Source organism: Phaenicophaeus curvirostris, chromosome 7, assembly GCF_032191515.1.
Source record: "Phaenicophaeus curvirostris isolate KB17595 chromosome 7, BPBGC_Pcur_1.0, whole genome shotgun sequence".
Taxonomy (NCBI): Eukaryota; Metazoa; Chordata; class Aves; order Cuculiformes; family Cuculidae; genus Phaenicophaeus; species Phaenicophaeus curvirostris.
Genome location: NC_091398.1, coordinates 21,490,448 through 21,505,379, shown reverse-complemented (window position 1 = coordinate 21,505,379; position 14,932 = coordinate 21,490,448). Strand labels below are relative to the sequence as shown.

The window sequence follows — 14,932 nt, the reverse complement described above, 5'->3', positions numbered from 1 at the left end:
ATAATAAATACCTTAACAACTTAAAATTGATTTTCCTCCATATCTTTTTGTGTTCTTCTATTTGACCTTGGCCAGTGGATGTTTTATGGTTTGTAGCAGTAGTAAACATCTACAAGTAGTGGTAAAACAATGTGGGAAACTGTGGGCTTCTTTGTATGGGATTAAGATTCCAGTTGGGGCATTGAACCAGTGGAATTTCTCTTTGAAGCACACAGAAAAGGCAGCTAGCTGCCTGGTACAGAGCAGTGGAAAGTCCTTTGTAGCTCTGCTACCACTAGAGTTAGCTGATTAATGATGATAAACATGCTGGGGGCCAATTCTGACTTTGCTTTGTTCTGAATTTCTCTTTATTGCAGTTTGACCAAGCCAGATGTTTGTTGAATAGCTTTTGTGGATGTTGCTTAGCAGGAATGAGTAATTTTTTTTCTATCAATACTGCATGTTTTTTTTAAGAAGTTAGCACTTTGGTCAGATTTGTCTATCACCCTATTCTGAGCCTTGTTTTGTCTTCTGATGCTCAGTCCAAGTAAAATTGCTTGGCAGATTAGGGAAAAAGAGGAAAGGCGACCAACAGCACATATTATCATCTGCTTATATACATGTATCACCTTTGTAGCATTCAAACAGTTGGAGCAAGTTGATTGTTTTTGGCAGACTCAAATGGTACCTGGTGGTTCTTGGCTCTGGGGTTTTTCCAGAGCTCCAGGAATTCTCCTAGATGGCAATCCATGGTTTTAGTGCAGATCTACAGCAGAGACAGTGCTTTAGTGGGTAGGTGGAAAGTTATACTGGGTAACTGGTGTTTCTGCATTTGCTTGTTTCAGGAAAAGACCTTTTTATTTACTCTGAGGCGACAGCTGCAGCTGGTGCTACAACCATTGTCTTTCAGACATCTGTGCAGAGTGGAAAATCCCTCAGACCCACTGTCTAAAACTTAACCATTAACATATTTCAGATACTTTAGACTGCCTTTGAAGTCCTCTGGAATTTTGCATCTCACAGCAGCAAGCTACAAATATCTTCAAATACATTATGAATTCTACTTTGAGAAATGTGAGAAAAAGGTGATACCGAGGGACAAGAAAGCTCTTTGTGTGGAATTTATCACAACTGTTCAGACTTAGGAATGAGAGGAGGGCACTGGGAGTGCTCAGCAGTGAGATTAGGTTAGACAGTTTTTCACTCCAAATATTTTTATTTTCAGTGACAGCCTTTAAACTTTCACTAGATGAGGTATGTAACCTTGAAGTTAAATGGCAGGTTTCCTAGACATAGGACTGACCTAATGAGAAAAATGTTAACCAATTAAACTTTACCATCATATTGCTGTCCTTGCTGTTTCTTCTATGCACGTGATATGAAGGTTTCAACTAGCACAAGTAACATTTTGGCCCCAGTGCTGTCTTTTGCAGTACCTTGAGGAAACTGCCAGCAAGAAAACTGTGAGCTGTGTTGCTAGTGTGACTGAATCCTTGATGAGATTGGCATTTATATCATATCAATTGAATAAATTAGTCTCTGAAGTGCTGTGGAGACTGCAGGATAAGAGAGAATTTCTGTTCAACTTGAAGTATCACATTTTAAATCTCATTGACGTTCTTACACTCTCCTCTACTCAACTTGTCAGAGGGTTATTTATATATGACACAACTTTCTTTCTAAATACTTGTAAAAGTAGCTTTAAGACGAAGGCTTGGATTAACCTTCTTTTACACAGGACCAGTTTCAGTTTTGAAACTATTCCAGCAACGTCTGAACATGCTTCAGTGCCAATTAACTGTAAGCCAATAGTTTTTCCAGTAGAGAGAAAGTTTTAAGAGCTCTAAAATATGTAATTGAAGATGATTCACAATGAAGTATTTCCTCACACAAAGGAAGCTAAATCTCATCCTGCTATAAACCTTATAAATAGTATCTCACTGGTGTTTATGTCAGGCATGTTTGTGTAGTCACTCCGACCCTTGAAAAAACACCCAGGAATTCTTCTAAGAATTTACACTGAGATATTTCCTTATACTTCTATTGACTGTCTTTCCTAGGCCACTAATGGGTCCGAAAGATAGGAAGGTACTCTGTATGTCTTCTTTTATTGAGGAAGAGAGAAAGACGGAGAGGAGAAGATGATTTTGTATTGAATCTCATACTAATTTCTTTGTTATTTTCCGTGTCATCTCAATCCTAGCTTCTAGTTTGCCTCTATCTCAAAAGAAAAACTAGAAGCCCAGTAATTATTTTATATGTACTTGGGAAAATGTAGAATCATCTTTACTTAAGAAACTATCAGACATAAATGAACTCTATAAACCCAAGAATGAAGTGTTGGAATCTGCTAAGCAAAATTCCACCTCATTTTGGATGATGCTTTTCGTTACTAAACACTGTATTTGATGTGCAGCACTCTTACATCACCCTTTGAAGTCTTAATAAATTTTCTTATTATCATTGTCCTAATATTACCAGTGTCTAATAATAAGTGAACTTCCCCATAGTATGTGTGCAAATTGTCCTCTGTCCTGCTGGTTTTCAGGAAACTTTTAAAAACTGATTATCCATGAAAATTTGTTTTTTCCTGTCATGTTTAGATGAAATTAGCCAATATTTTCAGAGGGATAATGGGAGGCCTGGAAAAGCAGGCAGATGAGCACAATACTTTATAGCAAAAGTTGTAGAAAACCGGACCAAAATTTGCTTCAACTTCTGTTAATGTGACGAGGATGTGGTGGTTTGGCAGTGGAATGAGAAATAATGTGTTGAACTGTAAAATACGTAAACCTGATATCCTAGAGTTAACCTCTTGTACCTTTTGCAGGTGGAGATTTACATTTTACCTTTATATATTTACCTATGGAGTACGGTTCCTGAAAAAGGTAGGCACTCATATTATTATGCTTTCATAACACGTTGCAAATTTGTTTGAAGTCTTGTATAGGTATAATATAAAGCACAGGCACAAAACTTATGTCCACAAAATATAAAAATAAAAATTTAATTTGTATTCATAAAATTAGTTGCTACTGGCATTGGTAAGGAATATAAGTTCTTATCAATATTTAATGAGGTAAAAATAAATAAATTGGTACAGCAACACGCATAGTTCAGTTTCATTAAGTTGGTGGTAAGGCTTACCAAAGTATTTATCTGAATTTCTGCATCATCCTTATTTAAATGCCTCTGGCAGAGGTTGCTTCTTATTAACAAAATGCATTGGTGTTCTATAAAACGCTATTTTCTTGCCCATTCTTTATCTGGTGTACTGTGGAAAGAAGTTTCCATGGAGTGTCCCATCAATGCTGTGTTTCTGGGGATTTAAGCAGCAAAGGATTTTGGTAGCTTCTAAATGCCTTGGCACACTTCGGTTAAACTGGCCATAGACAGTAATACGGATTTATGGTGCAAATTGTTTTTACAATATGACTAGTTCTCAGAGCTTTTGCTCAAGTTGGACTATATTGGTGTAATCCTGAGAGGTGAAAGTAGGGTCAAATGTAGTCTTAGTATGTTCATGACATTTTAACGTCTTCAATTTGGACAAAAATTTGACGTGAGAAAATGTATTGTAAATGTTTCTGGTACTTTGTAAGTAAAAGTAGCTATTAAAAAAAAACCCTCATTGTTTTTAATGTTGTATTTCTTGAGATTGTCCCAGGTGCCAGCAGTCAGCTTGGTGCAGGCAGGACTGATGATGTACCTGCATGGAACAGGGACATGAAGTGTGTGCACCAGACCTCCAAATAGATCAGAGCAGCACATAAAGGGCATCCCCTCCTTGTCTCCTTGAACACTTGCACCTTGCGTGTACTTCATCCATTAATATGTTCTATGGTCATAATCTGATATTCTGATTTCTGCCTTTGGTTCCATCCATGTCTGTGGTATGAAATATGAGAATAGTTTTAATAAGCAATTATTACTACCTAAAAGGTTACCCGATCTGTGAGTGTGTAGAGACCACAACCACGGGTTCACAGGATTCTCTAATAGAGAAGGACACAGAAGCTTAATCCTCTGATTTTCTGTACTTTATTACAGATTGCCCCAAATACTACAAAAATCACAATTAGCTAGTATCACTAAATCACTAATAGAAAGCAAACCTATGACTAATAAAGTGGATCCCTCTCAACACAAAGAAAGTGTTTGTTCTAGGAAAAACTGAATACCAGCATTTCTAAAGACTAAGAAGGAAACAGTAAAGACATGCTTTGTTACAAGCCGTTATGAGGGTGTTTCTAAAGGCTGAGTTGACATACAAAGTGCAGAATGTCTTCCTCCCAGTTCAGAATAACACTGCAGTTTCAGGAGAGCTGGCTAACATAGCAATTGTTTGAACAAGGTACTATTGCTTGCTTAACAAGCCTAACAAGGATTGGTTGTAAATTGTGCTCTAATTTTAACTTTCATCAGGTTTATTTTTTACAATGAGAACCTGTTCATTAGGTAATTGTATATTTTTAATTACTCATTTTTACAGTGCTGTAAATTAATTTTATGATATGCTACAGTCATTATTCTAGTGTTCTACTTTGTATACTCAGGTCTTTCACAGGACAATGTATGTAAGTTAACAAAATTATGATTGTGACCATTGCTAAGATATATAGTGTGGAAGACTGATGAGGATGGTGAGTGAGCTGAGGTGCAACAACAGTCCCAAGTTGTGCAGTTCCATCACAGCAACGTGTGCTCCCTTACTGGAAGAGGCTGAGAAGGAGTAAATAGTATAGATGTTCCTGTTTTAAGGAATGGAGTATGCCACCAGCATAGCACCACATTGGAAATATACATTTTGACTTTTAAAACCTAAGCTAATGCTTAGTTAATGCCTAACTTTGAATAGTTGGATAAGACATTTTGATACAGTTTTTCTTTCAAACATCCAAATGTAATAAGAATATATTTTTAAAAGGGAAACTGCATTTTAGTGCTTTTCAAATGAACTGAATCATTGAAGGTTGGTTGGTTTGTCCATTTCTGTATCGTTGAGATCCCAGATTTAAGAAACCTGGTTTTGCTATCTTGAGTGGGAAGTTCGCCTTAATTAAAAGTAATAAGACTAATTAATCTCATGAGGTACTCCATTTAGAAAAGTGTACCAACTCAATTGTTCAAAAGACTGTCCCTAAAATACTATGCCAAATCCAGTGCTTCTTTTATAGTTTCTTGTTGACTCTTGATTTGCTGGGGAACAAAATAATCTGACTTCTATATTATTGTCTTTCCCTCCCAACCTGATCTACTCTTCTTGCTCCTTTGCTTTGCTGCTTATGTTGATGACTTTGGGTTTTTTTGTTCACATTTGGCTCTCTTAAATGTTCCTTCCTTAGTCTGAGGGTGAAATTAGTCTTCACCTACAAGACTGGCACAGAGCCCATCAATTACTTAAGCACCATTTTGAGCTAGTTTTGAGGTCCTTTGCTTTATGCTGGCCCTTTGCCTGGAGACAAATTTCACCTTTTGGATTCTTTCTGAAAACTTCTTTCTCATAATGCCCACAGCACATGAATCATTGCTGTTTTGTCTTCTACTATAACCTTCCCTATTGCTGCATAAAGCAATATTACTGCATCAGGGCACTGTCAGCAGAAGAGTGGATGTCTGTTTCCTTGTGCTGACCAAACCACCCAAGGAAGATCGAATCAGGGTACTCTAGCAAACCACCATTCTAGGTCTTCAGTGGCTTTGTAGAACTGACAAGCTTATCTGGCTTGTTGGGAAGATGCGTCTAGCTTAATAAGCGGTAATTAGTTAGCAGGCTTGTCAACTCTGTTTTAGTTCTGAAAGTGTGATACCATCGTCATGGCACACATGCTGACATTATTTTTTTTTTTTTTAGAATGGTAGTAACTAACTGCAATGAAATTGTACATTTGCCTGGCTAGAGCATCTTGCAAGGAGAAAGAGGCCTGAGGTTTCAGCTTGGCTTCTCAGTTCCTTACAGAAGCACATGAAAGCTAATAAGGCTGCCATTCAGAGTGACCATAGTGCTCTCAAATGCTGTGGCAAGTTTGTCTTTGTTATGACTGCAGTTAATGGCTCATCTAGATAAAAGACGTAAAGCAGCTGCTTTATAACACTGTCCTCCACCTCACGCCAACACTACCGCTCAGTTCTCAAGGGAAGAGATCTTTATGGAGCTTGAGCTGGTCTTATCTGCAGTGCCTCCTAACTCAGATGGGTGTATGTTGTCAACTTTGGTTTTGTTGTGATACCACATCACTCGTGAAGTACCATGGTATGACTGAACCTCTTTCTTGTAACATGTACTGTTGATGGCATACACCATATCCAGCTGCTTTGATTGTTTCCTTTTTGGGGCCTAAAGAAATAGAAAAAGTGGAACTTCTGCTATTGCTGTCTGCCTTCTCCATTCATGAGGTGATTTTAACTGCAGGGTGCAGCTGGGTGACTGGTACATCTTATAAACATTTGCAATATCAAGGAAATCAGTGACCCTCTATAGAGTTACAGTGAAGTGAGAGAATTAAGTCTTTTGCCTTCTCTACTCTCTTACCAGGCAGTTGATTTCTTAGTCACGAATGGACCACATGCAGAGGAATAGCTCACAGCCTTTCAGATACTCAGCCAAACCATTGCATCACCTACAAATTGTGTGTTGACATGTATGTGTAACAGACCAACAGACTTCAGTAAAAGTTATACTGTAGAGTTATTAGTATTCAATTATCATATTAGACATTCTTCCCTTCCTCAGCTCCTGTGTGCATTCAGGCTTGTTTGTTTGTTGGTTTTACTCTCCTTTGCATTGAAAAAAGTAAATGAGTGTTATAGAGCTGCGAGGTTTAATTTTATTAGAGATCTTGCTGGCATTGTCTGTAACTAATGAAGTAATTATTGACATGTCAGTGTCAAAGCATCTCAAAGATGAAATTGGTCTTGGTTTCTTTTTTAAATGTCCCATATAAAGTTTTGGATCTTCTTAAAGTCCTTTTTAACCTAACACTTTCAATTGTAGCTATCTTACTTATATTACCAAGTTGTGTAATAGCAGGATGAGATTTTCTTCTTCTGAAAAGGCTGTCACTGTTGAAGTGAAATGTATGTTTGTCTCTGTTCTTCCAAACCAGAACTTTCAATTTGATGAAAATGAACTGCTAACTTTCTAGACAATTAATATAAAGCAGACATTGGGAGATTGATGGATTTGTCTCTCCATCCCAGTGCCCCATAGCACTGTATGTTTCAGGACATGCCCTCCAGGCAGGAGCAAACTGCTCCAGGCTGAACTCCCATCTCCTACAGACTTAGTGGAAGGGACTCTGTCCTCCTTCTCAGCATGGTGGCTAATGCACCAAGAGGGTAAAATAAGTCATAATAATTAGGATTTGAAGTCACTTCTGTTATTCTGATACTTTATGAGAAGTGGAAACCAACGTAAATGTAGGATGGAATTCAAGCCAGTTCATTTTTGGCCTCGAATATTACCATTTTCAAGGGCAGATATGGTGATGGTTATTCTTCTGCGTGAGGAAACAGGCTGAGATGCCAGCCTTCAAAAAGAAGGTGAAGTTTTCTGTCATTACTCATTGTTAACTCTGTTACTTACTGCTCTCCACAGATTTAAGTGATTCGGTGCTAAAGAGTGAGAGGCCCACAAAGTCCTTTAATAGAAAGCATTCACCTTCCCATCCACTCCTCATCTCCCCATTCTTGTAAAATGGCAAATGCTAGATGTGACTATCCCATCTTAGTTTTCCAGCTTGTGAAAGAGGTGTTAGGTCAAGCCTTGCTACATTTTGGCACTGTGGACCAAAGCCAGTCCTTTCATCCAGGTACTTTAGTGCTTCATCTGAAGTGAAGCCCAGATTACGAGAGCTTTGTATATCTTTTAGAACACCCACAGACTCTCTCCCCAGAGTAAATGTTTACTTTGATTATTTTTTTCAAAGAAATTGCCTGTATCAATGTTTTGGCAATCTTCAGAGCATTTCTGCAGATTATTTTCTGAAAGGCTGTTGAAGATCTCTATTGGTTTTGCTTTCACATCTTCTGCCTACAAAAAGTAGGTTTCTTTGAGTACCAACTTGATCTTTGGGAAGAGAAAGCTGGTTTTGGTGAACAGGACAGGTGCTCAAACATAGTGATGTTTTTAAGAACTAAAAACGGCTTCACAGACAGCGTTGGGGCTGGCACAAATTGACATTTTCGGATCGAGGGTAGGACCACCTTTGCAATTGAACACGTGTTCACTTATACTGAGTGAAGCAATTGAATTGAGCCTTGTCTTACTGTGACAGGTTAAAACGTGTTATATAACCATCTCTGTGTCTCTCCCCTCCTACTCTTGGGTTCTGAGTTATAGCATTGGTCTTGGTTTTTTTGTGTTGTACCTTATATACTACAGCTTTCTTTGTATCTTTGAAGCTTAAAAGATAGTAGCCAATTATATTTCCATGCTGATCACATATCTACAAGTTCTTCCCCTTTCTGAATGCAGCTGAGATATTTCAGCACTATTAGTTTCATTTGCATGTGTACAAAACAAATGCAAGTAAGTACTTGCAAAGCACACCACTAGTATCGAAGCCAGGACATTAAGTTCCAGTGACATTAAACTGAATGCTTTGGTTATCCCTAACATAGGAACAAGATAACATTTTTGTTTTCTTCAGTAATGTTTGCAATTAAATCAATGATGTCTTGGCTCATTAAGAGTTAATGATCTGATTGTGCTCCCATTAAATGGAAAATTATTATTAGCTTTGGTGATAAAGAAACAGTGAGGAATTCAGGATTAGCTTGTTGCTTGCTTGCTGATCCTTTACTGTATCTGTATAATGCTGTAGAATGAATAACCTTTACAAATATCTGGAAGCAAAGCTTCCAGGTGACATATGGTGACTTTTCATATTTCAGTTTCCTTCCTTTAACTGCCTGTGAGAATTACAAACTCAAAGAGCATGAAATCCCTCAGTAAGAGTCTTGTAAAGTTTATATGGAGGCTTGGGAATCTGAAGTTGCATGTAGGTATCTTATTGGGAAAAGGACCATTTGCCTGGATAAACAACTTTTGACTTGCTCTTTTTCAAATTTAATATTGAAACAAGGCTGATAATACAAGGATGCAGTGGCTGTGTTTAAAAAAAGCCAGGTGCAACAGGCTTCTATATTTATGCAGCTGATTTGAGCGTCAGTTCAGATTCTCCTGTCCTAAGGAGTCTTCCCCTAGAACAACACTATCTACCATGTAATTGCAGCTGTTAGTGGTGCAGATAGATTGCAACACAACAGGAAAGCTATATTGAAGTCTAAATTTGACTCCAGAAACCTACTGAAGTGACATAAATATGTGGAAGGCAGCTGGAAAACCAGCAGTGTAGCCAGTGTAGCATGGATTAAAAAAAAAAAAAAAGACCCCAGAGGCAGAGCTCCACTTCCACTGTTATGAGAGTTTCTCTTTCTTGAAACTATAGGATATTTCAAAAGAACAAAATTAAGTGCTTATCCTCGTGTGTGTACTAACCGCTGATCTAGACAATTGCTATGTGGCAGCAGGAGGTGCTCTGTTAGTGGCCTGCAGTTTCTGTGTGCAGTTAGAGAGAATATGGCTTCCTATATTTTTTTGTGAGTGACAAGCCTTTGCTCTGCTACTCAGCTGAGTTTGCATGTTCTTTCCTCTTTTTGGAATAAAATAGCAACAGCGATACATTCAAATATTTCAGCCCTGGGAGAGTAGTACAGCATTTGTAAATGCCATTTTGCATTGCTTATAGTCAAGAATTTTAGAGCCTAAAGTCAAACCACCTTTGTTTGAAAAACAAAAAAAACCCCGTTGTCACTTTGTGGTATGGTGGCTGGTTTTTGAGATCATTTCTGTGTTACAGTTCACCTGTATTTCTTCCCTATTGAGATTGTTAACCTTAGGGAAGTGAATATTATTGATAGTCACAGTGACTTGATAGAGTTGTTATACTTGGGGAAGAGGCATGAAGAGCAAGACGAAGATTGTGAGTTCATATCTCTGTCGGAAATAAAGGTAGCACACAGGGACAATGGGATGTTTACCTGGAGTGGTGTCTCATTTACCATTCTGGTTTTGGAAGTTTCCTGCTATTTATCTTCCTATAAATTTTGCAGCTATTAAAGTATTAAACTATTTAATAGCTTCACTGTATGCCATGCCGTGCATCTATTCCGTCACTGATACTTCATCATCAGTTGTTTTCAGAACAACCTGGGGTCTGTTCTGGATGCCATCACGTGTTCAGAGTCATCAAATACACCTCCAGTTATTTTAGCTGTTCAATAAAACAGTTTTGGAAACACATCCTCCTTAAAGGAATTGTCTCTCACTGGTCACTAAGCTGATAAGTTAGTGATGTCTTATTTTAGTCAGCTTCAGGACCTAATAAAATGGAGCTGCTGTCACTCTTATTTGCTCTGGTTATTCGTGGTAAGATGTTTTGAAGGACCTCCAAGAGGTGCTGGACTCTTACTTTTGGCCAAAGTAATGTTATAGCTCTTATGCTCCCAGAAAAGTGAGGAGTTTATATTAATTTAAAATCACTATAGCACTTCTATATACATTTATACTATTTAAGCTTCTTTACTTTAAATGGAAACTTTTCTTAACCTTGGGATAATATTTACTTCTTATCTCCAGTGTTGGAAGATTAATGTTGAATTGAATCTCTCTTACTATTTTAAAAAGCAAGTATATAGATTTTTTTATTGTGAATGACCTGTTTTCACTTTAGTCTGTTCACTTGTTTCTCAGCCATACAGGGTCTCAGCAGGCTCAAGAGATGCTCAGCATACATTATGCACATTCCTGCACTGAATCAATGAAGCAGCTTAATTTAGGCACAAATTAATAAACAAGGAAGATTCTAATTTCACAGCTCTACGTGAGTTTTTTTTTTAACACTGATGCTATTTTTTTCTTAATTGTTCCCCCAAGAGTTGAGTTGTATCTCCATGGAGCTATGTAGGTATAGGTCTGATTGGTGACTTGTTTGCTTCTCTCTTCTCCTGACCTAGTTTATGTAGCCTTGCAAAGAATGACCTGACCTTGGAACACCCAACATGAGTGATATGTCTGGTAGTTTTCTGCCTGCTGTAGAGCATTTATTTTCTGTTTTCTATGTCTCAAGATTGGCATGCAAATCTCATGGATTATCTGAAGATGGAAGGAGGTACAGCTTTATCCTTGCAGTTCCCTTGGAAAGGCCAGTTTGTCAAAGTGGTCCATTTCCCATGGTCAGTTCTTCTGTTTTGTGCAGCCCAGAACTTGGTGGCACTGCGAGTGGTAGGACCATTCTGGAGAGAAGCTGAATTTTATGTATTTCTGTGCAATCTTTCCTTTCCCATATACTCGTCAGCTACCTCTTATGTCAGTATTTTTTACTTTTATCTTTATTTTTTCAGATCACTATGCTGCTTCTCCCCACCTTTTAAAACTGTATTTATTATTTTGGAGATTGAATCTGGGAACCCTGTAAGTTTGCAGGTTTTACATGTTCCTGTGGACTACAAATGGCTGCCTTGTTTCATTCCTCTCTTGTTGCCGTCTTTTTACCTTGATTATTTTATTCAACATCAACACGATCTTCCAAAGAAACAGCAATGACCTTTGATTTAGCTCTCAAGGTCAATTGTGATTCAGCAAACATGCACGAGGGTCTTTAATCTTTCTGGAGGTTATTTGTTCCTGTCAGTTTTCTAAAATATGAAGAGAATAAATCAGGAGTTTTGTCTTTGTACGTAGCAATTTCTAAAGTGTTAGTGAGAACGGAATGCTTCTCTCGCTGTCTTGCTGATACCATGCCCTGTTGCCTGGTGGTTTTATTAAGACAGAGGGCAGTTGCGATTGTATTTGATCAGCTCTGGAGGTGATGAGGAAGCAAGCCAGGGTGCAGCTGCTTTGAAGCCAACTGGTCTTTCTCAGTTGCCCAGTGACTCTTCCCCGTAGTCAATCTACAGGAGATACACGTAGTAGCCTTTTCAAAAGCCTCATGCTGATTGCAATGTTTTATTGACTGTGATTTTTAAAAATGCTTTTGAAGTCATCCCTCCAATTTCATGAGAGAGTGGTTGTGTGGTAGCAAAGGTGACTGCATCTCCAAAGAACTGTTCAAATATTCATGTAGAACATGACTGTGAATAATTTCCTTTTCCTAATGTCACTGATTTTGTATAGATAGTGCTGAAAAGGCTTCTTTCTAGCTGGATGAAAAGTTTCAGAGCTGATCTTTTTACTGCTTAACTTACTTGGGAATCTGTGACGTATTTGTGGTTACTGTGCATGCTAAGTCATGATACTGTGAGGTCTGCAGTGGAGTGAAGCTGCTAATAGAGAAAATCTCTGACTGTGCTTTCAAACAAGCTTGTGTTACTCCCTTGGTTGGCATTGGATTGAGAAATGGTGAAATAAATGGGTCCGTTGCTTCTGATTTATGAGCAATGCACAGTTTGTAAGGCCAATGGATTCAAAGGTGTCAGGTGTGTTTACCTGGACTTCTGGATTTTTATTTAGCTCAGGAGTGTGAAACTACCTTTTTGTAATCTCAAAACAGAGGACAAATTGCAGTTTAAATGAGGTTTCAGTTAGAATGTTAATGATATTGTTCTAGAGGAAATAACAAAAAAGTTTGAATGCAGAAATTAAGTTTCAGATTCTTCACACAAGTGTTCTCCCATGTGAAGAAAGTATCCTTCATGCAGGCTCTCGGCTACAACTGTCATTAGAAATAAGGAACAAATTTATTTTTCATCAATATTGTATGGGTATCATAAAAGGACATCATTCATGCCTAAAGTACTAAAAACTTGCCACGCTGGAAGCTATCCTACGCCAAAGATCACCTGTAATAGCCAAGTTCCCCAAGGCAGAAATGGGTAGCTGAATCTTTTTTAATTTTTAATTTTTTAATTTTTTTAATGTTACTATAAAGATTCATCATTTGCAGGGAGCAATTTTGGTAGAATTTGACTAGAATTAGACTATATTTTAAAAAATGTACTGCAAAGCATCAGCAGCTGACAGACTGAAAAATAAATTGCTGTATTGGAAATGTCCAGTGTTCTAGACATTTTTTGGTCTTTCTAGCAGTAGAACAGACTTGATTCTGTTTCTCAGCTATTGGAAGGCTATTCCAGTACTCATTGCACGTTACCTAGGTCATTTGGAACAGAAAAAGACAAGCTGCATCAGAATGGTCAGTATTTCGATTATCATTTCCATCTCCTTTTGTTGTAATTGCTGCATCTTCTTTTCCATGCAGCTAATGCTTCTGGATATTTTTCAGAGCAGAATAATACAAGAAACATAGCATCTTGAAAACATTCACATCACTGTTTGGAATATATCTGATTGTCTGTTTCTTATAAGGAGACTACTTAAACCAGGCTAAATTTTTCTGGTTTTAACACTGAGATACCAAAGCGTGAGTTTGTTTAATAACTGCCACCTTGGCTTAAACCAGAACTGACTCTAGGCAACAGAGGAAGCAGGGAGTTTGCCTCCAGAGCCCTTGCTACTGCCCTCTGTCTCCTTCATTCTTGAATTATTTGAGGCAGGCATTCAGTTGGGCACTTATTCTACTCTGGTCTGCATCTGTTGTGATTTTTCCTTCCCATGTTATACCTGAAAGGGCATTCTATTATCTGCTACTGAAACCTTGTCATTCCTTTTGTTCAGTAAGCTTATCTGCCTGAATACTGGATAAATACTCTCATTTAAATGAAGAATGTCAGAGGCCACTCTGGAGCCCTTTTGACACGATGCTGATATTTGATATTTTACTGTGCTATTAACAGAGGGATAATGTGATACATATGCCACTCAGGCAGGAAATGAAGCCTGCCTTTGGCAGATTGTACTTGCTGTAAAATTGATTTGGACTTTGTTTTTCTTGATTATGTTTTTTTTTTAGTTGGAAAACAAATTGCTGAGTATCTGTAAGTGATGAAAATTTTTAAGCTAAGATAACTTGGGATGTTTAAATGCAATCATACTCTTATTTCTTTCTGTTAAAGTAGGTTTGAGCATTAGGTGCTAAAGAAAACAATTTCTAATGCACTGTGCGAGCAGAAAAAATCACTTGTGCCAGAGTCTCCTGAAGGATGCTGTTGTGAAAAAGGGGAAATGCCATGTTATATTTTTAAATAAGCATCATGAGTAGAAAAGATTTCCAGTAAGACCAAAGTTAGATCCCATGTAATAGAAAAAGAGTTTGTTTCATATATCTCTTCAAAAGGGAATAAAAATTTGTTAGAGCATTTAGGAGAGATTAATAGTGTGCTTTGGATGCCTGAGATATAAATCGTGAGTCATGCTGTGAGAAAGATCAAAGTCAGTGGAGAAACCTAATTTTAAATGACTCCAACACTTCAATGTACATCAACAAGGAAAACTGAATGCATTTTGGACAATGAAGAGAAGGCCAGGCAGCATAAGAAATAATTTATTATGTAAGCTGTTTGAAGTTAAGATAAAAACTGCATCAGGTGAAAGAGGACACAGCTCAGCTGGCTGGCAGAATTTGTTTGTGGCTGAAAGGAAACAGCATGTTTTTGAAAGAAACAAGCAAAAGGAGAATATCAATGATATTCCTAATTTGGTAATAGCAGCAATCAAGCAGTTTGGAGAGCCAGGCTGGTACGGAGCCATCTTTACTACTTGTACATTACACTGTTGACGTTCTGGCCAGTGAAGAAGGGCCACCAGACCTTGTGTCCCCCAGCTGACTGGCTGCCAATTTTGACTTCAGCACAGTATTTGTCTTCTTGGCAGCCCAGCTTTCTGAAAGATACAAGGTTTTCGGTATCCTATACGTAAAAATGGCAGGTCTTGAGGAAGCACTCCCCAGAACATTTTGTTTTGGCATTTTTATTAAAAAAATGGTTTTAATACATGTGGAAACTAAGGTGGCTCATTCATACCTGTAGCAAGGTATTTAGCATAGCGTTCCTC

The 14,932-nt window shown here is 37.9% G+C and overlaps 1 protein-coding gene across 2 annotated transcripts in view; it reads left to right on the top strand.

Annotated features, from left to right (window-relative positions):
• The window catches only part of CERS6 (ceramide synthase 6), a 117,736-nt gene that overhangs the window by 56,413 nt on the left and 46,391 nt on the right, over positions 1 to 14,932 (top strand). For both annotated transcript variants that reach the window (XM_069861164.1, XM_069861163.1), the window contains exon 4: positions 2,810 to 2,867. In XM_069861164.1, the coding sequence (XP_069717265.1) occupies positions 2,810 to 2,867 (58 nt within the window). The remainder of the gene's footprint in view (positions 1 to 2,809; positions 2,868 to 14,932) is intronic.